Below are 26,782 nucleotides of genomic sequence, written 5' to 3'. Positions count from 1 at the left end.
AAAAAAAAGTGATGGCTGAAGACCCCCTGAGCACTTGTGCCGGAGAGGCAGCTCCAAGGAGCAGAGCTCAGCTGTCCTGCCATCACACTCTGATTCTGAAACCAAGTTGCAGTGGTGAGAGCCTGACAAGTGTTTAAAAATAATTTCCATATTGATCATTGCACATCAATTTCATAAAACAACATTTGCTCCTGATTAAATGTGAAATAACAGACATTCATAAAATTGGGAGTGAAAGTGGTGCTCACAGCTGGGTGCAGTGGCTCATGCCTGTAATCCCAGCATTTTGCGAGGCCGAGGTGGGTGGATCATGAGGTCAGGAGTTCAAGACCAGCCTGGCCAAGATGGTGAAACCCCATCTCTATTAAAAATACAAAAATTAGGCCGGGCCCGGTGGCTCACGCCTGTAATGCCAGCACTTTGAGAGGCCAAGGTGGGAGGATCACGAGGTCAAGAGATCGAGACCATCCTGGCTAACATGGTAAAACCCCGTCTCTACTAAAAATACAAAAAATTAGCCGGGTGTGGTGGCGGGCGCCTGTAGTCCCAGCTACTCGGGAGGCTGAGGCAGGACAATGGTGTGAACCCGGGAGGCAGAGTTTGCAGTGAGCCGAGATCGTGCTACTGTACTCCAGCCTGAGTGACAGAGCAAGACTCGTCTCAAAAAAAAAAAAAAAAAATTAGCCGGGCATGGTGGCGGGCGCCTGTAATCCCAGCTGCTCGAGAGGTTGAGGCAGAGAATTGCTTGAACCCGGGAGGCGGAGGTTGCAGTGAGCTGAGATCGTGCCACTGCACTCTAGCCTGGGCGACAGAACGAAACTCCATTTCAAACAAAAAAGTACATGGTGCTAGCACCCACCATTCATGCCCTTGGAGGCATTCACACCTGTGTGCACGTGTGCCCCCCACTCAGTGCCTGCCCCTGAAGCTTCTTGCCAGCAGAACTGGGGAAATGCTTTTGGTCATTGCCAGGGACTGTGCCATGCCCTAGAGCCCTTGGGGTCTGCTATGGAAGCCTTACCACCTCCAGGGTGCCCCATTCAGCCTGCTCTGACACCCAGCTGGCCCCAGGGCTGCACCAGGTCTCGGGGATGTGCTGCCTGGGGTAGGGGGAGGTGGTCTCTGTCCCTGATGAGCCTCAGCCTTTGTACCTCTAACTGCCATGTTTCAACCTAGACCCAGCCCAAGTCTCCATGTCCCTTCTGGGCAGAAGTGCCCCCCAACCTCTGCAGCAGGGATGGCAGGAGAGCCCACCTTCCCTGGGCTGGACAGTGCTAGTAGAAGGCAGTGCACTTGCCCCAGACCTGGATGGGCCAGTCCTATAGGTGCCCATTGGTTGTGTCCTGGCCAGCGGGCAGGAGAAGGGGGAACACCGCAGTCCCTGAGTGCTATGGTGGGGATGTGCCAGGGTCTGGGATGACAGCTCCTCCACCCTATGGGTGGGGTCAAGCTCCATGTGGTTCTGCTCAGCATTCTCTCTTAAATACCTTCCTCCTCTGCTTCCACGTCCCACAGCCCTGCAGGTGAACAGGGGTCGGGGGAGCCAGGGACACCTCATCCCAGTCCAACCCCAAACCAGGCTGGGGCTGTTGGCTTCGGGTGCTGATTCTGACATAATGCTCTTACAAAGGGAAAATAAAGGGGAGAAAAGTAGGAAGAAAAGCTGACTGAGCATCGACTTTTGTCCTAAGATGTTCAGCTGTCTGTTTTTAAACAAGGAGCAATTATATATGTTTGCCTAATAACTCAGGAACATTAATTGCCAGGTTATTTTTGTTCCAGCAGTCATGTTTAGCTGAATTGCTGGTGGTTTGCCAGGGATTTCATTGAATACATAATTCAGGGACAAGCCAGCATGCTGAGCACCCAGATCAAGCCCCAAAGGGAGGAGGAAGTAGCTCTCTCAGTCATCACTGGTGGGGCTGCACATGGATAGAAGCCTATCTGCGCCCCACGTCCAGAGAGACAGGGATGCACCCACCACGGTGAGGTCCCTCAGGATGGCAAGTCACCTCGGCTTTATTTTGCTCCAATAACTGAAACCACTAATTATCCATCACCACCTGACACCCACGCTGCTAGGCAGGGTGAGTGCGTGTACTGTCTGGGGGGTATGTGCATCATCTCAGGGGGTGAGTGTGTTCTGCCGGGGGGTGAGTGTGTGCACTGTCTGGGGGACAGTTTGGTGACAGATAGGAGGTACTCTGGCCCGAGATCCAGTGATCAAACCCTCAGTGGTGACCCCATGGAAGCTGTCCCATGGAGTAACAGCTTGTCCTGCAGCCACTCTAGGCTGAAGCCAGCAAGTGGCATCACGTGGGGCTGTAAACAGGCAGGTTTTTTTTCGTTGTTTTTTTTTTTTTTAAGATGGAGTCTCACTCTGTCATCCAGGCTGGAGTGCAGTGGCGCTATCTCAGTTCCCTGTAACCTCTGCCTCCCAGGCTCAAGCAATTCTCCTGCCTTAGCCTCCCTAATAGCTGGGATTACAGGTGTGCGCCACCATGCCAGGCTAGTTTTTGTATTTTTAGTAGAGATGGGGTTTCACCATGTTGGCCAGGCTGGTCTCGAACTCCTGACCTCAAGTGATCCACCCACCTCGGCCTCCCAAAGTGCTGGGATTACAGGCGTGAGCCACCGCACCCGGCTGTAAACAGGCAGTTTTGAAAGAGATAGGGTGACATCATGAAGTGATTGTGTTATCTTGCTGCAGGGTCTTGGTTTTCTGTGATGGGTATCAAATTACCAAATACAGTGGCCGAGGCCGGGCATGGTGGCTCACGCATGTAATCCCAGCATTTTGGGAGGCTGAGGCAGGAGGATCACTTGGGCCCAGGAGTTCGAGACCACCCTGGACAACATAGTGAGAACTTGTCTCTACCAAAAAAAAAAATTAGCCGGGCATGGTGTAGTCCCAGTTACTTAGGCATGCTGAAGTGGGAGGATCGCTTGAGCCGGCGAGTTTGAGGCTGCAGTAAGCTATGATCACACCACTGTACTCCAGCCTGGGCAACAGAGTAAGATCCTGTCTCTAAAATAATAATAATAATAATAATAAAAACATAGTGGCCTAAAGCACCCTACTTTTTACTCCAGTCCACAGGTGAGGAGTCCAGCCCAGCCTAGCTGGGTACCTGTACGAGGCCTCCCAAAGTGCTGCAGAGGTGCTGTCAGGGGCTCCATAGAAGTGTCTGTGCTCCCAGCCTGCAGCGTGCCCTTCCCCTGGCTGGACACCCCACAGGCAGAGCAGAAGCAGCCACCAGAAGTGTCTCACACCCTCCCATGAAGTCAGGAAAACACAGCGCACATTTGCTCAGTCACCCAGAGGTGGCACATTTCGTCTTTGGCTTAGGGCTTCGGAAAATAGTCCAGAGAAATCCCGAGGCCAACTGGAATGGCAGGACCCGCAGGACAGGTCCTGGCAGCAACACACGGGTTCTGAGTGAAAGCAAGAGGGGCCCATGTCAACCCTCCTCCTCTCCACCCAAGGGGCTGGGTGGCACTGACCAGCACCCGCAGGCCAGCCATCAAGCTTCCTTTCCAGAGATGGGAGCACTCTGGGTGGGTTGAGTCTCTTCAGCAGCCTGCAGGAGGCAGCCCTGAAACGCATACAGAGCTGGCTGGCTCTCCTCAGCGTGCTAGTTTCCTGGGGCTGCCATAACTAAGCACCACAGACCAGGTGGCTGCAACAACAGACACTATTGTCTCGCAGCATTGGATGCTGGAGATCCAAGATCAAGGCGTCAGCAGGGCTGGCTCCTTTTGAGGGTCTTCTCGGTATGCAGACGACTGCTTCTATCTCTGTATACACACCAGCTTCCCCTGTGCGTATCTGAGTCACCCATCACATTGATTAGGGCCTACCCACATGACCTTATTTTACCTTCATCTTTTTTTTGAGATGCAGTCTCGCTCTGTTGCCCATGCTGGAGTGCAGTGGCGCAATCTCGGCTCACTGCAAGCTCTGCCTCCCGGGTTCACGCCATTCTCTTGTCTCAGCCTCCCAAGTGGCTGGGACTACAGGCGCCCACCCCCATGCCCAGCTAATTTTTTTGTGTGTTTTTAGTAGAGATGTGTTATCCAGGATGGTCTGGATCTCCTGACCTTATGATCCACCCACCTTGGCCTCCCAAAGTGCTGGGATTACAGGCGTGAGCCACCGTGCTCGGCCAGCCCCTACATTCTTTAGAGTTCTGTTCACTCACTAGCCAGCCCAACACTACTCCAGTCCCTGTAGCAGTCAATAGTTCTTTCCTAACATTTCTTCCACCTTCCCTGCAGCATGCTGTCTGCTGCTGGGACCTGCCACTCACCCAACTGCAAAAAGGGAAAACACCAGACACTCTTCCTTCCCGATTCCTTGGCCTGAAATGACTTCACTCAGCCTTGAAGTCAAGCAGCATGGTGTCTATGCAACTTTGCAGTGACTCAAATCTGAGACCCTCTTGAAATGGTTCAAATCATTTCTGGTACAGATTTTAAAATGATGAAAACTTCCCGAGCAGTTGCATTAGAGAGTGGTTACAAGTTTCATTTTGGATGTGGGTTACATCTCTGCCTCGTTCTCTGTGTGGATAAATGCTGGGGTGTCCTGGGGAATGGAGGTGTGGCCGTCCTGAGTCCAGGGTCAGGGGTGGCTTCTGGCCTCGGTTTCCTGACTCCTCTGGCTGGTCCTCAGCGTCCCCTCTTCCCCAGGTTCTTTTTCCTCAGCTCAGGACCCACCCACAGACCCCTAGCCTGGCCGCCACTTTGACTTCTCACCAGCAGCTGCGACCCGCCAGCCCAAGCTGGCTCTCACTCACTGACACCGTTGTCCCAGTTCTGCCGCCCGACCCTCCTCAAAGCCCATAGAACTGCAGCCCACCTGGACCCATGTCACTCGTCTGTCCTACCTGTGGCTGCCTTCTGTGGCTGAGTCTTCACGTCTTTGTACATTGACTGGAGTCCCCGCCCCGAGAGGCATTCTGACAGCATCCCACACTGAGTGACCCTGTCCTGGAGGGCAGTGCCAGGCCTGTGCAGCCCCGGCCTGGCCCACACACCTTCCTGCACACAGCAGCTTGGGTGGCATGAGAACTGGCTGGGCACCCAGGACCCTGCAGGGCGCAGCAGATGCAGAGCGAGGGGGTTACCTGTACGCGTTTTTGGAAACAGGGCGAGGATCAAACTTAAAGAAGATGATGCACATGGTGGTGCAGGGCGGCTCTGCTGACACAGGTCGCGAGGTCTGCGGGAAAAGGAAAACACTGAGTTGAGTGGATGGCAGACACTCAGGGCTGCCCTCCGAACCTGCAACAGGCCAGAACAGAGAGAACCACCTCTGTGGTGTCTGTACCACTTGCTGGGTGTGGGGGAACTGGACACCACACTCTTGGCCGGTGCCACACAAACACCTCCCAAACCCATGCACTCATTGGCACTGGCCAGACTGTCTCTCCACCACCTGCAACACCAGCCCTGAACAGAAGCATCCCATCAGCACCATGGTAGTCTTAAGGCCCAGACACACCGAGCTGGGGTGCTGAGGGGGTCCCCGGGGGGCAGCAGAAGTGAGGGCAGGAGCCACACTGTGAGAAACAAACTTACCCATCCAAATCTAAAGAATGAACTCAGAGACCCAGAGAACAGCGACAGTGAGACTTTTAATGACAGTCTTGCAAGATCAGGTGTCAGACAGGCACACCCAGCACAGTTTCGACAAGCAATTTATCCCTTAGTACGCAGGTCCCTCCCCCAGTTCCTCATAGGCCGAGTACTGTGGGGTCACAATTTTCCCGGACGTCGCCTATTAATTGTTGGGTAGGGGCTTCAGGTGTTTTTTTGGGGGCTTGTCTTGCTGTATTTTGTTGCAGCCCACAATGCATTGCAGTCCTAGTTAGCTCAGGGACTTTTTAAGTATTTAACTTACGACCTAAGTAGCAGGCAGGCTGATAAGAACAGACAAAATGAGCTATTTTGCAGGCTAGTAAACTTTCAGCTTAGACTAAACTTCTTTGGTTCGGGTGAAGGCAACTAAGTGGGGGGAAAGCGGAGGCCAACAAGCACACATCAGCTATCCAAGCAGGGGCCTAGTATATCCTGTTTCTTCTGTAGTTTGCTGAGCTAAGCCAATTTAAGACACTTTGTCTTGGAAATAGACCACTGTATACATTCTTCCTTCAAGACTGTCCCCCACATGCACATCTCCTCCCCTGCAACTGCACCAACCCCACCCCACACGCCACCAGTGGGGGCAGCCCTGCCTCCGCCTCCAACAGCATGGCCCACTCACCTGGGATGCAGGCCCTACAGGTCCCGCTCAGCACACACACTCGCCATCCCACAGGACCCGAAGGCCCCACACACCCACAGCAGCTGGCATGGACACGTGCCGGGGACACGCTGGGTGACTGCACACTTAGCATACACCTCGTCCCCACCCAGGGACCTCTGGGGCCCAGAGCAGGCAGTTTTCCACAATGCAAACGAGTGCAGAACGGAGATTAGATTCCGAGGCCACCCAAGGGTGACACCTAAGTTCCCTGAAATGTGCACATGTGCAATGATTTAGTGACACGGCTCCAGGGCAGAACCAGTGCTCACAGCTGGGACATGGGACAGCCAAGAAGCTGTTCAAATACTGAAGAGACCCAAAAAGATTCCTTTGAGAAAAGTCTAATGAGTGGGGACGGAGGTGAAGAGGGCTCAGTGTATGTGCCTCCATAGGCACGGGCATCAGGGATGGCCATTGGGGACCATCTGCTCCAGTGAGGAGCTGGTGGCTGTGCAGTTGAAGTATTGGGATAGCAATAAGCGCCACGTGCAGACACACTGGGTCAGGGGGATGGGCAGCCATTTGAGATGGTCTGCTGGCCACCACTCTGCATAGGATGGGAAGCTAAAGGGTGTGTTGTTGCAAGGGGGCCCTGTGGGAAGCAGACTGGGGGGCTGGAAGTGGGTTGGGTCCCCTTGCCGGGTGCCCTGGAAGCGCCCACAGGGGGCCATCATCCGAGGGTGGGCAGGCTACTAGGGCCAATCCTTTTGGTAAAAACAACTCAAGATGCTCGATGAAATATGAAAACATCTTAAAAATTGCCAGGAGCTGATGAGCTCATGCAGCATTTGGCCAACACTTCGGAGAGCGTGGCCCACAGAGGACAGCAGAACACAGTGGCCAATCCCGCCTGAGAGTGTTTGCCCAATGAACACACTGGGGCTCATACTCTGGTGGCCTCGGGGGCGAAGGAGACAGAAGACAAGGTCCAGTCACCCCCACAGGATGAAGAACCTAACAGAAGACTCTCCCCTAAGTTAGGCTGGGACTCCAAAGAGCAATGCTTAGGGAGAGATGAACTACAGCCGCAGCCAACCCCAGGGGTTATGGGGACATTGCACATAAGTGAAGGGAAGTTTCTGAGAAGCTGTGGCACAGCCAGCCGTCCAGGTCCACACTGGGGGTACAAGGACCCACAAGCCAAGCACAGTTTTAAGGGGTTCCAGCACTCGTAGTGCCCCTGTGCCTGAAGTTCTCTCTGGAGAAAGATATCTTCATCCTATACTTCAAAGAAGTCTCAAAATCATTTTTCAAAGACCAGAAGCAGTACATAGTCAGAAAGAACCACATAATGAAAGAAGCACCATGAGCAAGAACCAGCAGAAAGATAACCGTACATGCATCATCAACCAACCATGCTCTGATGGCAGAAAGAAAACAGACAGCTCAGAAACATCTGCAGGGCAAAGGAAGTGATGAAGAGCAAACTGGGTTTACAAAGCAGCAAAAGGAACTCGGTTTTTTGTTGTTGTTGTTGTTTTGTTTTTGCTCCTGTTGCCCAGGCTGGCTGGCATAATCTCGGCTCACCGCAACCTCCGCCCCCTGAGTTCAAGCAATTCTCCTGCCTCAGCCTCCCGAGTAGCTGGGATTACAGGCATGCGCCACCACGCCCAGCTAATTTTGTATTTTTAGTAGAGACGGGGTTTCTCCATGTTGGTCAGGCTGGTCTCCAACTCCTGACCTCAGGTGATCCACCCACCTCGGCCTCCCAAAGTGTTAGGATTACAGGCATGAGCCACCGTGCCTGGCCAAAAGAACTCTTAGGAAGCTATTTTAGAAATGAAAGCTTCAGTGACTGCACATTAAAGCTCAGCTGTGGGTTTAAGAGCAATCAGGTGCAGCTGATGATGCAGAACCATCCTGAATGCAGTGCAGGAAGATGGGGAGCACGCTGGGCTTTGGGGGTGCACCCAAGGTGCCACTGATGGGGTGGGCCCAGCACTCACCATGTGGCCAGAAGACACAAGTCCCTTCACTCTGGAGGAGCTGGTCTTCCCTGCACATGAGAACCCCTGGCTGCAGTCACTGGAGAAGCCCTGCCAGCTGGTCTCTACTGGAATCCCACTGGCCTGGAGCCCAGGGCTGCCCAAGGCCTGCTCACCAGGGACATGCTCCTCTGGGGTGTTAGAGAAGGCCGTTGGTCTCAACTTCAGCCGACCTCAGCCCTCCCTGGGCTGCACGCCCAGCTGCTGGCAAGGCCATGGATGAGGGCAGTTCTGGCCACTGATACACGTAGGACAGACAGACAGAAAGGCACCCCCAGTTCAGCTGCAGGACCCCACCATCCTAGCTGGCCAGGGTGCAGGGGCAGCAGACCAGCCCTCCAGGCACCAGTGGCAGGGAGGGCTCCATGGTCCAAGGGAAGGCCATCAACAGATCTCCAGACAGCCTGGCACTGGAGGTGTGGGTGCAGAGCCAAGGGCTGTGGCCTCGACGAAGACGCGGTCATTGGGAGGGAAGGACCAGAGGAAAGCCAGCCCCTGGGGAGGGGACCATCAGGAACTGCCTTTCTCTCCAATCCCTCGCCCCCTGCTCGAGCCAGGCCCACTGCCCACTGGCCCCCAACCCAGCTCTAGCCAGCAGGTCTCCCCCTCCCCCTGCCAGCTTCACCTCCCCCAACCTGTGACCTTGCCTTTGCCTGGGCCCCTGTGTGCTCCCTAAGCCAAGCCCTGCAGGTTCCCTAGGTCCTACAAGGTCCCCACACAGGCCCACCACAGCATTCCAACACCCTCTCATGCCTGCTGACTTGCCAGGCTCTGGGAGGGAGCCATGGATATAGTCCTTGTCCTTTTGGTCACCATATCTTGATCTGGGCGCAGGGCAGGTGGGCACACGGGCGGCCAGGACCACTTCCCACAACTTCCACAGGTCCCATCACACCAGGTGAGGCTGGGCTCCTCAGAGCATCTCTTGTGCCACACAGAGCTTGCCCTCAAGGTTGCACGAATTGGCCAACTCTACAGGAGGGTTGGTGTCCCAGGGAGAATCGTGCCTGGCTTTCCAGGTGAGGCCCCACCCTGCCTGTCCCCACCCCTGCCCTGGGCTCAGCACTTGGGCCAAGCCCAACCAACTCTCAGCATGTCCTTGGCAGTCCAAGAAGGCCAGAGTGGTCAAAGCCATGCAGGGTTGGCCCTGAGGCCCAGGCGGCCAGAACCAGACCACAAAGAGCAGCTGGAGGAAGAGGCAGGTAGGAGGGTCTGGGGTCCAGTCAGCAGCCTTGCCCTGGGTCTCAGAGGCCACAGCCCAGAAGCATCTGAACATCTGCAGGAAGCCACACCCAGTCTCTGCATCCTGCACAGGACCCCGCCTGCCCCAAGGGGCTAAGACCACCAGGGCAGCCTGCACACAACCACCAGGCTTGCAGAAGTAGTCAGATGGCCACACGCCCATCCTCTCCAGGCGGAAAATGCTTACCCCTCTCCATCCTGTCAACTGGCCTCACGGCCACCGGGATAGCAGTTGGGCAAGTAGGTTACAGGGCGGGTGGGGCAGGTGCCGCAAAACCCGGCTGCCAGGGCGGGTCCAACCCCAACCGGAAGGAGGCTGGGCCAGGGCACCACAGGTGGGAAGATGCTGATGAGCTCCTCCCTGTGCTGTGTGCTCTGCAGCTGTGATCTCATCTCAAGAGTCCCAGGTCACATGGCGGGGATGGGCAAGGTGAGCCTGGAGGGGCTCATGGTGGGGCACCTGCTGGTTGGGCTAGGGGTGAAGAAGCAGTGAGCTGGCCACCCCGAGCAGGCACACGTGGGATGCTGGGATCAAGTGGGCCTGCTGGACCCTGCACCCACGGCCTGGCAGCCCCTGAGAGAGTCAGGATGGCCTCAGCACTGGATCTGTTCATTTGTAGCTCTGCTCTGCCCAGCCACGCTGTGGACACTCCTGGAAGTCAGCATGCTGCCTTCTGTTCTCTCATAGCAGGATCTGCTGATCCCCGCCAGGGTGCAAGAGGTCCCTGGGCAAGCTGGTGATGGGCAGCCAGCTTCCTCCTGGCCATGGTGGTCACTGTGTTCACATGTGGTCCTACTAGAAACATCATCTTGAAAGCAACTGGCATGACACAGGCACATGGCCAGGACTCACCAGGCCCACAGGGATGGAAGAGCCCAGATATGTAGCCCAGGCTGACAACAGGAGGCCGTGTGGGCAGCAGTCGAGAGGAGCCATACTCCAAGACTGAAAGCAGAGCCTGTGAGGTGGGCAAATGTCCTGCCACCGACCTACGACACCAGCACAGCGCAGCAGGGCAACGTGGCATGGTGGTGAGGTTCCTGAGCCAGGACAAGAAAAGAAGCGTTGTTCTCACGGCTATTTGAGGAAGCACATCACCTCCACTCTGTCGCCCAGGTGCAGTCGTGTGATCATAGCTCACTGCAGCCTCGAACTCCTGGGCTCAAGCCATCCTCCCACCTCAGCCTCCCAAGTAGCTAAGATTACAGCTGCATACCACCACACCCGGCTAATTTTTTTTTTTTTTGAGACAGAGTCTCGATCTGTCACCTAGGCTGGAGCGCAGCGGCGCGATCTCAGCTCACTGCAGCCTCCTCCTCCCTGGTTCAAGCGATTCTCCTGCCTCAGCCTCTCAAATAGTTGGGACTAGAGGTGCGTGCCATCACACCCAGCTAATTTTTTATTTTTAGTAGAGATGGGGTTTCACCATGTTGGCCAGGATGGTCTCGATCTCCTGACCTTGTGACCCACCCACCTTGGCCTCCCAAAGTGCTGGTATTACAGACGTGAGCCACCACGCCTGGCCCTAATTTTTAAATTTTTTTGGAGAGGTGGGGTCTCATTATGTTGCCCAGGCTATTCTCAAACTCATGGGCTGAAGTGATCTTTCCACCTCAGGAAGTCTTAATGACTGGGTAGTATAAGTGACATCCTTTTAAAAAATTTTACAGCAACTGCTGGTTGGGCGAGGTGGCTCACGCCTGTAATCCCAACACTTTGGGAAGCCAAGGCGGGTGGATCACCTGAGGTCAGGAGTTTGAGGCCAGCCTGGCCAACATGGTGAAACCCCGTCTTTACTAAAAATACAAAAATGATCACGCCTGTAATTCCAGCACTTTGGGAGGCCAAGGTGGGTGGATCACGAGGTCAAGAGTTCGAGAGCCTGGCCAATATGGTGAAACCCTGTCTCTACTAAAAATACAAAAATTAGCCGGGTGTGGTGGCGGGCGCCTGTAGTCCCAGCTACTTGGGAGGCTGAGACAGAAGAATTGCTTGAACCCAGGAGGCAGAGGTTGTAGTGAGCCAAGATCGTACCACTGTCCTCCAGCCTGGGCAACAGAGCAAGACTCCATCTCGAAAAACAAACAAACAAACAAACAAACAAACAAACAAATTAGCCAGGTGTGGTGGTGCGTGCCTATAATCCTAGCTACTGAGGAGGCTGACGCAGGAGAATCACTTGAACCCACGAGGTGGAGGTTGCAGTGAACCGAGATCGTGCCATTGCACTCCAGCCTAAGAGACAAGAGGGAAACTCCATCTCAAAAAAATAAAAATTAAAAAAAAAAAAAAAAAGCAACTGCTTACACGAGAATGCCCTCTTTACAAGAGTCCTGGTGCACCCTGGGAAGGAAATGCGCTGGAGTGTGAGGCACTGGTTCTCTGGTCATATGGAGCGGCTGGCCTGTACCACTGCCTCCTGGAGCACATAGGGACTTGGTAGACAAGCAAGGGACGAAAGGATGTGCGTCGTGAGGCTCATCCATATCTGAGAAAGTCCAGCTCCTCTCACACAGATGTGACGAAAGAGGTCGCCTTTGTGATGGTCAACACTTAACCACCCCCAGTAGAGTGCCATCTCCAGTTGGGCCAGGCACCCTGCCTCCCTGCAGCCCAGACAGCTAGAGTGAATGCCCAGGGGACATGCACAGCCTCTGTGCAGGGAGGCCGGGGAACTAATCACTTGGGACTTTGGTGTGGCCTTTGCCAACCCTGCCAGGGAGGTAAGAGGGGGACAGTCACTGTGAGCTCACCATGTGACTGCAAATGCCACCAGCCTCAGCAGGGACAGAGCACAGGCCTCTTCCAGGGAGGAAGTCCCCCCACACTCCTGGAGTCCCTCAACACCCCCAAGCCTGGCCAGAGGATCTATGAGATATGAATGGAAAGAGAGAGCCCTCTTCACACCGCAGCCAAGGGCTTCCCGTCCTCTAAGAATACCAGTGCGGGTGGAATTCTTCCCAGAATCCCAGCATACGTTCCCCTAGCCTAACAACCTGGTAATTCTGCAAAACAGGAAGAAAGCCTGGACTTGGCATGGGTTATTCTTAGTGCATGGCGCCGTCTGTGAAGGACGGAAGCTTTCCAGGCACTCTGGGCCCATCTGCTGATGCTTTCGAGAACTCTCCCAGCGTGCACCGTCCTCTCTGCCCACCTTCTGCTTCTGAGAGCCACCCCACTCTAGAATCCCCTCTCCAGCCTAGGGCTCCTCCCCTGGCTTCTCAGAGAAACCAACAGGGCCTTCTGTCCTAAGGCCAAATGGAAACGGGCTAAACTCCCTCTCTAAGAAGAATGAGACTCCAGTTGAGGCAAGCCCCAAACCTCACTCCATGCGGTGTCTAAAAAAGGCACGACAAGAAAACCATTCAGACAGAACGCCTGGGCAAAGATGGGCCAGAGCCACAGGCAGAGAGCAGCAGCAGCAGTGACCCTAGCCAGGGCTGCGTGGGGACAAGGTCTGGCACCCTGATGGATGTGCACATGGCCTGCTGCCTGGCAGTGAGGATCTGCTTCCCTGGCTCTCAGTGCCCACCACAGGCAGGTAGGTGGGGTGGAGGGTGGGTAGTAACCTTGCAGAGGCCCATGGGGAAAAGAAGCAAGGGGGACGAGGGCCATGCTGACAGGGCCTCAGATGGAGGACCCAGTGGGGAACAGGCAGACCTCAGTGCTGCAGGGCAAATCCAGGCCACCCTCCTGCATGTCCCAGAACCCACTACTGCCAGCCTCCCCTTCTGAGGAGGCCAACAGGCATCAGGCATCTGACCGTGCCAGTCGCCCACCCCACACCAACCAGCACCACCTCCACTAGCTTTTGTATAATACCAAGAAACGCTGGTCCCTCTCATACGCTGCCTGCTCATTCACCCTCTATTCAGCCTCTCTGTGCCCCAGCCCAAGGCTGAGTCTCTTGTAGCCACGACTGGCAGCTCTGGAGGCTGGTGGGATCCATAGTTGTTAATCCCATCGCTCAGGTCACCCAGGAGCACATTCTGGGGGGAAACATTTCCAGTGACATTTAACGGGCCAAAGCCCCATCCCGGCAGGGCTCATGTCTGTCATCCCAGCACTTTGGGAGGCTAAAGCAGGAGGATTGTTTGAGGCCAGGAGTTTAAGTCCAGCCTGTGAAACACAGCAAGTCCCTGTCTACAAAAAGCAAATAAAAACAATTAGCCAGGTGCAGTGGCATATGCCTGTGGTCCCAACTACTTGGGAGGCTGAGGTAGGAGGATGGCTTGAGCCTAGAAGATCAAGGCTGCAGTGAATTATGATCATGTCACTGCACTCCCGCAACACAGCAACAGAGGGAGACTCTGTCTCAATATAATACTAGTAATATAATAAAATAAGGTAGGGTGCAGTGGCTCATGGCTGTAATCCCTGCACTTTGGGAGGCTGAGGCGGGCAGATCATTTGAGGTCAGGAATTCAAGACCAGCCTGGCCAACACGGTGAAACCCGGTCTCTACTAAAAATACAAAAATTAGCCAGGCATGGTAGTGCAGGCCTGTAATCCCAGCTACTCAGGAGGCTGAGGCAGGAGGATCACTTGAACCCAGGAGCCAGAGGGCACCGTGAACCGAGATTGTGCCACTTCACTCCAGCCTGGGTGACAGCGCGAGACTCCGTTTCAAAAAAGTAAAGTAAAATAAAATAAATAATAATAAAATAAAATTAGCCGAGCATGGTGACATGCATCTGTAGTCCCAGCTACTCAGGAGGCTGAGGCAGAAGGATTGCTCGAGCCCAGGAGTTTGAGGCTGCAGCGAGCTATGATAGCACCACTGCACTCCAGCCTGGGTGACAAGGCAAGACTCTGAGTCTCAAAAAAAAAAAGGAAAAAAAGCCTCAGCCAAGGGCTGCCTGTGGCACCAGAGTGTTCTTAACCTGCTTGCACACACATGTGAGCAGACACATGTATGCTGTGGGGTTAACACACTAGGGTCCCATTGCTCCGTTCTCCCTGATTGGCCATGAGGTCTGTCTCCACCAGAGCCATGTCCCCACTGGTTCACCACTGCCCAGCTTTCCCGCTGCTCTGCCTCTCAGCTGTGGCTGGTGTCTTCGTCCCATCAAGCGACCATCCCTAGCACATGCTCTGCACATGGGCTGATTTGGCTTGGATCTGTGTCCCCACCAAATCTCACGTTGAATTTAATTCCCAGTGTTGGAGGCAGGACCTGGTGGGAGGCGATTGGATCATGGGGGCAGAATTCTCATGAAAGTTTAGCACCATCCCCCCCGGTACTGTACAGTGATAGAGTTCTCACGAGATCTGGTTTTAAGTGTGTGGCACCTCCCCCATCTCTCTCTTCCTCCTGCTCCAGCCGTGTGAAGTGCCGGCTCCTGCTTTTCCTTCTGCCATGATTGTAAGTTTCCTGAGGCCTCCCCAGAAGCTGAGCAAATGCCAGGATCATGCTTCCTGTACACCTTGCAGAACCAAGAGCCAATTAAACCTCTTTTTTCAATAAATGACCCAGTCGCAGGTATTTCTTTACAGCAGTGGGAGAGCAGCTGAGGACATTCCTAGGATAGACCCAAGAGGTGGAATTGCTCCATCCACGGGTGACGCTTTCAGATAAACAGACTTGGCCAAGTCCCCGCTAACGTCTAGCACCAGAACCTGTTGCCACTCACCTGCCTCCAGGGTGTATGCAGTGTAGGAAATGTTCCCGCCAGGGTTTTATGGGCATCCCCCACTGGCTGGGCAACTTGTGACCTCCTGTATGGTCTTGCCAACAATTCACCAACATGGGTACTGACTGCTAGGCCTTTGTCTCACTGACCCGTAGTGCAGCTGGTGTGATGTGGGCAACCATGTGCCTGTCCCAGGCCTGCAACTGTTTTCTCCCTAGCCATCCCCTGCCTTTCAGCTCTGCCTGTGATGCTGTCTAGTAGAAATAGCCTTATATTACATGGGATTTTCCCATCATTACTGTACAGCAGTCATGTCCCGTCCTGCTAAAGGCCCTCCCTGTCCCAAAATGAGAACTCCTTTTTCTTATCTACCTTGTATGGTTGCACAGTGGTGAAGCTCTTTTTTTTTTTTGAGATGAAGTCTCGCTATGTCGCCCAGGCTGGAGTTCAACGGCGCGATCTCAGCTCACTACAACCTCCACCTGCTGGGTTCAAGCAATTCTCCTGCCTCAGCCTCCCGAGTAACTGGGATTACAGGTGCGTGCCACCATGCCTGGCTAATTTTTGTATTTTTAGTAAAGACAGGTTTTCACCATGTTGGTCAGGCTGGTCTTGAACTCCTGACCTCATGATCCCCCCACCTCAGCCTCCCAAAATGCTGGGATTATAGGCGTGAGCCACCCCGCCCAGCCTTGGTGAAGCTCTTGGATCTGCCCACTGTCTGCCTGTGCGACTGCTGTGAGGTGGGGACCACCCATGCTTCCCAAACGCACAGCCAATTGTCCTTAGGTGGCCGCTGGCCATCCAGTCTGGCCCACCTCAGCCACATCCTGGACTTCTAGTCACATGGGCCCCTTGAGGCCTTAAATGTGTCACCAGGCCTCTGATGCTGCAGTAGTCACCCTAGCTTCAATGCATTCTCAGGTGTCTGGAGGGCACCCTCCAGACTGTCCCCCTTGGCTATTCAAAGAACCTTCCAAACCCTGCCTAGATCACGCCATGCCCCAACTCCTGCTCACCATGCCAGGCACTCTGCAGGTGCCCAAGTCCACAAAGTGACACAGTAAGAAAGTCCATAACCTGGAAAAGAAGCCAGCCTGTGCCTTTCCACGGTGATGAGGCAGCAGGGAGATCCCAGCCAGAAGATAGCACTCTGCTTGGTCTTTCATGCAGAGGCCAGAGATAAGCAACATCTGCCCATGGGGACAGAAGGCAGGGCAGGGCCACCTGGTCTAGGCAGCCACTGGGGGACACGAGGGAGATGTCTGGGTGCTGGTGGTGGTGTGATATGGATGGTAGCTGTGTGGCTGGGTTCACTTTGTACAATCTGTCACGCCAGACACTGAAAGCGTGCACACCCAGTAGGCATGCTTCCCGGCGGGGAACAGTAATGTCTACCCTCAAAAGAAAGTGCACTGGCCAGGCACAGTGGCTCACGCCTGTAATCCCAACACTTTGGGAGGCCGAGGCGGGTGGATCACCTGAGGTCAGGAGTTCAAGACCAGCCTGGCTAAAATGGTGAAACCCCGTCTCTACTAAAAACACAAAAATTAGCAGGGCGTGGTGATGCACGCCTGTAATCCCAGCTACTCAGGAGGCTGAGGCAGGAGAATCGCATTGAACCTGAGAGGCAGAGGTTGCAGTGGCACGATCTCAGGTCACTGCAACCTCTGCCTCCGGTATTCAAGTGATTCTCCTGCCTCAGCCTTTTGAGGTGACAAAGCAAGACTCTGTCTCAAAACGCAAAAAAAAAAGAAAATGTACAGATCCTGCCCTCCTTCCCTGCCAGGGCTGGGACATTTCTATGGGCAGGGAAGAGAGGGAAGGAAGGGCAAGAACCCAAGAGTCACTTGTTCACAGAAAGCAAGAGAAGACCCAATCAGCCCCGGTGCAAGACAGCTCTGCATAGGACGGGGTGTAGCTGGGCTGTCGCAGCAACACCACACCTGGAGACCCTGGGGGCCAGAGGGGATGGGACACAGGCTTTTGGCGGAACCACTTCCCTTTGGCAACCAAAAAGGCAAGCATAGCACATGGGCAGAGGGGACGTGTGCTAAGCAGAAAGCAGTGGTGACAGAGGAATGGCAAGCTATTAGTACCACAGGGTCAAGGGGACCTAGACACTTGGGAGGGTAGCCATCAAGTCGGGCTCCTACTGGGGCTGCACATGGTGAGTCCCTGAACAGAGGGCGACTAAGCCCTACAGTCTGCTGCCCCCATTTAATGGCCTCAATGGCCACAAGGGCTGGTGCTGCAGGGCTGAGCAGCCGGGCGCCCAATCCCCATCCCTTGTAATCCCCACTCCATCAGCGGTGGCAGCCCCCAGGGGCAGAGCTTGAAAGCATGAGTTGCTCTTTTCAAAGGACAAGGCAGACACAGACATGTGACGCGGGCTCCCGGTGGCTGCCAGCAGAGGAGGTAAACACACGTGGGAACACAGTGTCGCTGTTCACGGGGCCTGGGCGAAGAAAGCCCTGACGTCAGGAAACCCTCTGAGTCTCCAGTCCACTGCAATGCCCTGCTCCCTCCTATCTCCGCAGCAAGAGCTCACCAGTCTACACTCTCTGGCTATTAAATGGCATTTTTTATTTTTATTTTTGTTTTTATTTTTAGATGGAGTTTTGCTCTTGTCGCCCAGGCTGGAGTGCAATGGTCCTGTTGGGTGGGCTGGGGGCAGCTGGAGAGGGTGACCTCTCTCACTGCAACGTTCGCCTCCTGGGTTCAAGCAATTCTCCTGCCTCAGCCTTTCGAGTAGTTGGGATTACAGGCACCTGCCACCATGCCCAGCAAATTTTTGTATTTTGTTTTTAGTAGGGACGGGGTTTCACTATGTTGGCCAGGCTGGTCTCGAACTCCTGACCTCAGGTGATCCACCTGCCTCGGCCTCCCAAAGCGCTGGGATTATAGGTGTGAGCCACCGTGCCGGGCCTAAATGGCATTTTATTATGACACATTTTCTTTTTTTTTTTTTTGAGATGGAGTTTCGCTCTGTTGCCCAGGCTGGAGTGCAGTGGCACGATCCCGGCTCACTGCAAGCTCTGCCTCCTGGGTTCACACAATTCTCCTGCCTCAGCCTCCCGAGTAGCTGGGACTACAGGTGCCTGCCACCACCACGTCTGGCTAATTTTTTTGTATTTTTAGTAGAGACGGGGTTTCACCGTGTTAGCCAGGATGGTCTCGATCTCCTGGCCTCGTGATCCACCCTCCTCGGCCTCCCAAAGTGCTGGGATTACAGGCGTGAGCCACCGTGCTTGGCCTATCATGACACATTTTCTACAGTGGTACTCTCTCCTCAGATCTTCAGAATGCTTCCGGGGCATTTCTTCAGCCTCACACCAGAGGATCACTGTCTCTTCCCAGTTCCAAGGAATAGCACAAACAAGAGGCATCGTGAGCAGACAGCAAGCTCTGGACACAGGGTGGCCCCATCCTCAGGCCCTCCTGGGAGGAACACTCAGCTTCCTCACAAGCCAGGGACAGGCCAGCCTCGCAGCGGCCCCTGCGGCCTGAGTGGTTAGTAAAAACAAAAAAAAAGGGGCACTCCTACCATGCCCGCAAAGAGGATGAAGGCAAGCACTTCAAGTTTCAAGTTAGCATGGCACTGAAGATCTCAATGGATGCACCCCCAAATGTCAGCAAGTGCACCAGGGGAGCAGCCGCTGGGAGAAGGAGGCCAGCCTTTTTTATCTTTAAGCATGCATAAACTATTTTTGCAGTCTAAAAGGGAAGTTGAGAGAAAAAGGGGAAAAAGCTGTGATAACCTCAAAAAGCAGCTCAGTCTTTCTGGGGTGACCTTGTTTTCACGGAGCCCATCCTCATGGTAGGGATAGGCTTGTTTTCAAGACAGCCCAAGCCCTATGGTAGGGGCCAACAAAGGCCAGGCTCTGCCATGCTGCTGCCATGTGCTGACTGACACGTCACCAAAGGATGGGCCCTGCTTCTCATGCATCTGGAGTGTCAATGACAAGCATGGCCCTACTTCGAGAAGTCTTCCCAGCCTCCCTATCCCGGGCCATTTCTCTCCAGACCCCTTCTGGGGTCCCTGAGAAGCCCCTCATATCTCTGTGGGTGTTTTCAGAAGCAGCACCCTTGGGTGGGCACCGGGGTGCCCTCCAAGTTCGCCGTCTGGCGCAGAAGCCGGGCACAGGATCAAGTTCCCAGGACACTGCACGTGATTCCACACACTGCAAAACGTAATCAGAATGACAGCCCACAAGTGAAGACCAAGGAAGCACAAGGGGCTGGGCAGCCCAGGAAGAGCTGACAGCTGGTCACCTTAGCTCAGGGAAGGGCTATGGCCACCACACATCACAGCAGGCAGGGGCTTGGTCTGAGGGGCCTGCAGTCTGAGGACATGCAAGTAACACAAAGCTGTGTAGGGGTCCAAGGGGGTGGGGGCACCAGGGCACCCTACCCTGGACCACCAGAGCACTAGGATCCTGTGGGAACAGAGGCTCTGCTGTGTCCATCTAACAACATGGTCACCCTCTCCAGCTGCTCCCAGCCCACCCAACACAGACGCAGGACACAGACACAGGGACACTCCTAAGAGAGTGGCCCAGGAGTAGTAAAGGCACTGGGAGCAGGCCCTGGCTCTGAATGACCTTGGGAACACGATCTGCCACCTTAGCTTGAGTTTTCCTTGTATGAGCAGGACTGGATCAATGAATGCTTGCCCCAAAAGGCTGCCCAGAGGCAAATGAGCTAGCGTGAGAAAGCCTTCCAAAGAGCTACTCAGCTACCCCCTTATAGCTGCCGTCACATCTGCCTCATGGAAGAGGGCACTGTGCCCAGAGTGGCAGCAAAACAGTGGTCAGCAGGTCTAGAGCCACACGACAGTGCAAACAGGCCTGGCCAGGGCAGGGCATGTGACATTCCTGAAGAGGAAGGGGGCCTGAGGCCCAGGGACTTGTCCAAGGGCAGACGGTTCACTCTAAAGCTTGTGGTCCAGCAGGAAGCCAAGGGAGCACAGGAGAGGTGCTAGGGGCAGGGAAGGTGGGGGTCTCAGCAAACAGCCCTCTGTGCCCACTTCCTAGAGGAAAACGGGCAAAGCCCAGGCTGCTACAAAGCCCAGCGGTGGGGCAAGGACTGCCCTGAGTGCAGCCCTGCCAGCCCCTACCTCTGACGCTCTGGAGTTGGGGGTGGGGGATCTAACTACCCAAACCTCCCCAGGAAGGCCGCATCCAGGCGCAGGGATGACCCAGCACTTACTATCTACTCACACCCACATTAGCTGTCACCCTGCTGGCCCGCAGCAGGCCGCGGGTAGGGGACAGAGTGACCGGGCGCCAGAGCTGTCCCTGATGCTGGCCAAGGCCGAGCAGCCCACACACCCTGCAGGGACCACGCAGCTCCCAACCCTGCCGATCTCAGCCTCCCCGCAGCGAGTCTGGTCCCACCTGCCAGAGTCCCTCGCATCCCGTGCCAGCGGGGATTATCAAAAACGCCTTCCAGTAACGCGCGGGGCATTTTCGTCGGCCGGGATCGACGTGGTTGCCCCTGACCCAGCCGCCTGATTCTATACCATACCTCAGAAAGGGGAAACTGAGGCAGGGTGAGGAGGTGCGGCCAGCCCACCCACCTTCAAGCAGCCTGGCCCGGTCCGCGCACCCAGAGCCCGGAGCCCGGAGCCCGGAGCCCGGAGCCCGGAGCCCGGAGCCCCCGAGCCCAGGCCGGCCGGGCCACTAGCGGAGTCGGCCAGCCCCGGAGCCGCGCACTCACCGCCTCCGCCACCGCCGCCGACTTCCGGGTGCCGCGCCCGCGCGCCACCGCAGCCAGCCCAGTACCGCCCAGCCCGAAGCCGGCGCGTTCACCATTGGGCCGCGCAGCGAGGGGCGGGGCGGCGCCCCGCATGCCGGCGTCCCGTTGGCTGGGCGCGCTGTCGCTCGGAGGCTGCAGCCTCCTGGCGCCCCGCCCCCGGGGCTGCGCCAAAGCTTCGGGCTGCGCGGGCGTCTGAGCGCTTCCTGATCCAGCGGCCTTCGGGGACTCCGCGGCTCCCTGCCTGCAGGGACGCCATGGGAGGTCGCAGCCGCCCCTGAGTCCATGCCCTCATGGACACCATCTGTCACCTGCTCACCCTGCGGCCTCTCTCGGAAGAGGTACAGGAATGCTCACTTCCGGACTGGCCCCCTCAGACTGCGTCCTGGTCTCCCCATCCTGTTCACTCAACCCCACCTCTGGACCTGGCCATCTTCCTCCTGGTCATCCCTTCCTTCACTTTATGGCCTCCAGGTCGGCTCTTTCCTCCCTGATGTCCCTGCCATTCCCAGTATGTACCCCCAGACCCTGGACTAGGCATTTGAGCACTATACCCTGCACACCCACCACCTCCCCCACTTCCACCCCCCAGTGTAGCCTTTGAGCTCACATCCAGGTCCAGGCCCCAGCGACGAGGGGCTGGCCCAGCTTGACTTGTGCAGGGTGAGCAGGTGGGCACTGACTGGGGCCCTCCCAACAGGACAGAGGCATTAGCTGGGACCCCTGCTCCTGTAGCCTCTGGGCTGTGCCTGGGCCTATGTGGCAGAAAGGTGGAGAGTCAAAGCGCAGAGGCTCAGGCCCTGCCTCAAAGTGAGCACTCAAAAAACTATGACATGGATGACAAAGACATTAGGGATAATGATAATGTGCAAAGCACTCTAAACCCAATGTCTGGGTCAGCAGTTCTTTCACCCCACTTTATAGATGTAAACACTGAGACTTGGAGCAGTTATGTCATTCAGTTGAAGTTGAAAAAGGTGGCAAGCAAGAGAGGCCACATTAGCTTCAACCTGTGTTGAAGACCTAGGTGCCCTGATGCCCTGCAGAAAACTGGGGCTCAGGGATGGGAAGAGCCTGGCTGGTAATCAGCAACGGCAAGAGTCTAACCTGGACCTACATGTGGGCCCGTTGTGCTCCACACTTTTGCTATCTTATCTGTGTTTCCCCTGGAACCCAACAGAACTTTTTACAAGGACTCCAGATGCCCAGGGACTCATGGCCAGCGGGCCGCAGACCCAGCCAGACATGGTTGTCTCTCCCACCATCCAGCAGTGGGATCATGTGGGGCTGGTACCAGTGATTTCCCTCTGAGCAGCCAAACCTATGCAATCTATAGGGCCAAGAGGTGGTGGTGGTGGACAAGTGGGATCTGGGGCTTGGGGGTGATGGACTGTGCCCTGGGGTTCATGGCAGCACCTGGAGAGTGGGCTTCCCCAAAGCACCAGGCCATGCACCTCAAAGCTGGACATGAGTTGACCAAAGTTTCCCTTTGCCCACAAAGAGGGATGCAGTAACATGTCAGGTGGTGGTTTGCATCCTGTTCTGTCATAGCTTGTGGCCTTGGGCCATCCCCACCCCCAGCCATACTTTTCCCAGCAGACAGAGCCAGAGCAGACACTCTGATGTTCTTTGTCACCACTGACACTCCAGTCTGGATGACATGCGATGCCAGGAAGCAGGTGACGGCAGATGAAATGGGTCTAGGATGGGCACCTAAGCCCTGGGATCTTGGGGCTGCAACAGGCTCACTGGCATCCAACCTCTAATTGCACACAAACTCAGATAGGAAGCTCACTACCTTCTGTGGCCACTCTTTTGGTTTCAACAGCTGCCACTCTTGAAAAGTTCTTGACACCCAGCTGAAAGCATTTTCTCTCTGTGGCTTTCTCCGGGGGCCTCACAGCTGTGCGCATGGAGCTAGGTGAGAGGATGAGAGAGGGAGAACACTGGGCTACTGGTCCCTGTGGTCTCCCTTGCTGTGTTTTTCTTTCTTTTTTTTTTTTTTTGAGATGGAGTCTCGCTCTGTCTCCTAGGCTGCCGTGCGGTGGTGCAATCTCAGCTCACTGCAACCTCCGCCTCCCAGGTTCAAGCGATCTCCTGCCTCAGCCTCCCAAGTAGCTGGGACTATGGGCGTCTACCACCATGCCCAGCTACTTTTTTTTTTATTCTTTTAGTAGAGATGGGGTTTTGCTATGTTGGCCAGGCTGGTCTCGAACTCCTGACCTCTGGTGATTCGCCTGCCTTGGCCTCCCAAAGTGCTGGGATTACAGGCATGAGCCACTGCGCCCAGCCTCCCTTGTTGTGTTTCTGACCTCTGGCTGCAGCCTAATGGGCCGACTGCTGGACAGCGGTCCTGAGTCCTGTTTGAATTGGTGCTGCCCCGACATCCTCTGACCTCAGCTAATGATCCTGCCTGCTGAGGGCAGACAGGTCTCTGCAACCCTATGGGTGGTAGGGGTGGTGATGAGGGGAGAGGTAGTCTCACTTGCACAGATTTTGGTGTATGGTTCTGTCTTTTGCACTCTTTCAACAGAGGTCTGTCCAGTCCCTCTTGCAAGTGTGGGGAGGGGGTGGTGCAGGACTATGAGGTAACTGTGAGAAGAGGGGCTCCAGCAGAACCAGGGTCCAATGGCCTTGAAGAGATGGCTGGGGACAGCTGGACTCATTACGTCTACTCCTAAATGGAGGAAACAACCCCTCAGCTACACAGCACCTGAGCCAGAATGTCACCATGGTGCTGCTCCACAGGATGACAGCTACCTGGTTTGTGAGGGCCCCTATTCTAGGGACAGCTACTTCATTCTGCCCTCCCAGAGCAGCAAGCAACAACCCTATGCCAGGAGGCCAATTGGCACGTCAAGTGCCAGCTCCAATCGATTGATAGTAGCTGCCTGGCTCTGAAAGGCAGCTGGGATCGATTCACCATGCTGCCAGCACACAGATGGACCCAGCGGTGGTCCCAGCAGTGAGTTCTTGCCTTGGGCCATTTCATTTTCTTTGTCCTGGCCAAGGAATGATTGGATGAACACACTGGACTCCCAATATGGGTGGATAAGACAAGAGTGTCTGGTCACACCCCTCCACCACTCATAAGCATGGTTGTGGGCAGTTTGGTTCCCCAGGCGGCCTTGGAGAATGCAATGAGCCGAGGAACTGGTCATCTCCAGGTGCATCCAGGGCAGGAAAGGATGACAGCATGCGTGAGACAGGGTCACTGGCTAAGAAGTCATCTCAGGACCTCCCCCTAGAAAAGCCCACTGGGCAGCATCCCTGCTGGTTCCCCCCTACACCACAAGGTTACGCAGAGCTGGCGGAGGGTCATGGTCCCACTCATGTCAGGTGCTCTTAATCTGGCAAGGAAATGCAACCTACGTGAATCTCAACAGGCAGTGAAGCACCGTTTCTTCCTGACTCCAGGTAGGGTGAAGAAAATGGGACAGTAGTACGGGGTGCGGGCATAAACGCACAACTCTGCCTCCCCAGACGCAGAGCTGTGGGGCTGTGAGAATGCCAGGAGGAGGTAAGAAAGGGCGGCCCCATGGGGGGCCTGCAGGGTGGGACAAGCCCAAGAGGTCTCTACATCCAGGCCTGGTGGGGGAGGTGAGCCCCTGGTTTACCGAGGGGGTCCCTTCCTGCTCTCGGAAATACTGCAGCTCCTACCTCCATCGTCTCCCCGCTGCGGGGCCCAGGGGCGTGAGGGTGAGAGAGCCCCCAGGCCCCAGGGTCAGACGACTGTGTTCAAGCAAGTGAGAACCTCTCTGAGGCTGTTTCCCAACTGTAAAATGGGGATAGCAGCAGAACTCTCTCTCGCGGTTTGCGTGAAGAATACAATTCGATGTCGACAGGAGGGCGCGGCGCGCAGCGCGCAGCGAGTAGCAGGCGCTGAAGAAGGATACCTGTGAACTGGGAGTGGTGGCGGAGGCTACGCGGCCAGAGTCCGGGGAAGGGGCGCCGGCTCTGCCAGTCCCTGCTCGGGGCTGGATGGTCGGGGGATGTTCTCGTAAGTCGGCTGGGAGGGAGCGGTCCCGCGTACCCTGCCACCGCCGCCGCAGAGGTTCGGGCAGGTGCGGGGCCGCGGCCCCTCCGCGAGGGGGCTGGTCATCCGCCGGGACTGACATCCCGGAGGCCCAATGGCAAGCCGTCATCTCCGCGCATCCGCCCAATCGGCGCCGGTTGCCGTGCCGCGCCGGGTCTCTCGACCAATGGGAAAATTTGCTGTCAGATGGGGCGGGGCGGAGATTCGCGTCGCCGGCCCGGTCCGCTTTGCGCACGGGCCGCGTGAGGGCGGGAGGGTTGGCCCGGGGTCTCGGGTTGCGCGCTGGGCCTGGAGGGAGGGGGCGGCCCCCGCACCGCTCCGAGTTGCGGCCGCGTGGACTGCGACGCGCGCCGCGCCGCGCCCTGGGAACGCCGCTCCCCGCGCGCCAAGGGACCCGGGGAAGCCCTTCTGGGGTCCGAGGCCGCGCTGCGGGGCCGCCCACGCTGCGCTCCAGGTAAGCCTGAGCCAGTGGGCGGGGTGTGGGACCCGGGGCTGGGGCCTCGGGTCGGAGCCGGGACTGGGGGCGGGGCTGCAGATATGGGACGCATTCCGGGCAGCGGTCCGGACAGGGTCCTATCCCTGGAGTCGAGATCCGGGCGAGGGTCTGGGCCGGACGTCGGAGCCAATCTCCGCCCCACCCGCGTCTTGTCCGCGCGCTCTGCGGCGTCCGAGACCCCGGGCCGGCGGGGGCGGGTCTCTTTGTGCGTGGCCTTGGGACCCTACCCGACCCGTCCGGGCGTCTTGCACTGAGCGCTCCAGCCGAGCGCGGCCCGATCCCGCAGCCGTGTCCGCCCCGCGCGACGCTTGGCGCCTAGCTGCCAGGGCCTTGCAGCCACCGAAACTTTCCAACAGCCCGAGGGGCGGCAGGCCGGGAACTTTCCTGGGGCAGCGCGCCGCCGGGAAGCTCAGGGGCACCGACGGCCCGGAGGTGTCCTCGCGCCGCGCTGCTCCTGCCGCCTGGGGGGTGAGAGAGGGCGCGCCACCCGGACCGCCGGCCTGGGTCCCCCTCCCCACGCCGCCCTGCGTCCCCTCGGTGCCGGTGCGGAGACATGTCATCTCCACTCTGAAGGAGACTCTGCTCGGTTTGCTAGGGAGTCGCCCTGAGCAGGTGGCCTGAGAGCTCCAGCCTATTTTAATTTTTAAATAATTAAATATTGGCTGCTTACAATATTTCACCGTTTCTTAGCTATGTGTAATGTAACATACTTAAAATGGAACTAAAGGACTTCAGCTCCCTTTTCCTACATCCAGGCATATTTAGAAATAAGGAAAGGTGCCCCGTGGGTATTTTTTAGAGTAGGCTCTTAATGCTGCTGTCTAATAACCTCAGGTGAGTACCCAGGCTGCTGTCAGAGAAACCTCCCCTATGGTATGGGCCAGGGGGGTGCAGTGGGAGCCTCCACCTCTCCCGACCTTAGCTTCTCTGGGGTAGCTGCCTTTACTTCTTCCTACTTCTTAACTACTGCCTTATCTGCCTTTACTCTGGGATCTGGGCGGTGTTTAGAGGTCTGGTCAAAACAAGGCAGGTGTTACCTATCTTGTACTCACTCTATTGGAGCTGGGATGGTGCTGAATGCGGGGGGCAGTCAGCGCTCTCTTGCTCGGTGTGCCATGCCAGTGGCCGGTCAGCTCCTAAGCAGGTGATCCAGGCCTTAGATCAGGCGACAGTGTGAGCCGCAGCGTGTCTGGGAAGGCATTTCCCCCAGTCTTGCCCCATCCTATCCGCAATGTCTGCTCCCAGCTGTCCCCTGTCCCCACCCTACCCCCATTCTGGGGTCCACCAGCGCCCAGCAGAGGACTGGGCACAGAACATTCGCT

The 26,782-nt window shown here is 56.2% G+C and overlaps 2 protein-coding genes across 17 annotated transcripts in view; one reads left to right on the top strand and one right to left on the bottom strand.

Moving 5' to 3' along the window:
- Positions 1-24,995, bottom strand: part of TANGO2 (transport and golgi organization 2 homolog) — a 49,750-nt gene extending 24,755 nt beyond the window's left edge. For 2 of the 11 annotated variants that reach the window (XM_034949250.3, XM_057301004.2), the window contains exons 1-2: positions 20,893-20,956; positions 5,130-5,224 (exon numbers count right to left, since the gene is read on the bottom strand). In XM_034949250.3, coding sequence (XP_034805141.1) covers positions 5,130-5,185 — 56 coding nt within the window. In that variant the 5' untranslated portion in view covers positions 5,186-5,224; positions 20,893-20,956. Of the gene's footprint in view, positions 1-4,889; positions 5,225-20,700; positions 20,812-20,892; positions 20,957-24,824 lie in introns of those variants that run through there. The other 9 variants (XM_034949249.4, XM_057301005.2, XM_003814063.6 and 6 more) reach the window with 8 other exon arrangements.
- Positions 24,996-25,217: 222 nt separating this feature from the next.
- Positions 25,218-26,782, top strand: part of ARVCF (ARVCF delta catenin family member) — a 46,855-nt gene continuing 45,290 nt past the window's right edge. For 3 of the 6 annotated variants that reach the window (XM_034949238.3, XM_034949239.3, XM_034949237.3), the window contains exon 1: positions 25,218-25,418. The gene's annotated coding sequence lies outside the window, so the exon portion shown is untranslated. The remainder of the gene's footprint in view (positions 25,419-26,782) is intronic. The other 3 variants (XM_008966673.4, XM_008966672.4, XM_003814054.5) reach the window with 2 other exon arrangements.

The sequence above is a fragment of the Pan paniscus genome, chromosome 23 (assembly GCF_029289425.2).
Source record: "Pan paniscus chromosome 23, NHGRI_mPanPan1-v2.0_pri, whole genome shotgun sequence".
In the NCBI taxonomy this organism is placed as follows: Eukaryota; Metazoa; Chordata; class Mammalia; order Primates; family Hominidae; genus Pan; species Pan paniscus.
The sequence above is the reverse complement of the archived record's forward strand: the minus strand, read 5'-3'. Positions and strand labels throughout refer to the sequence as shown.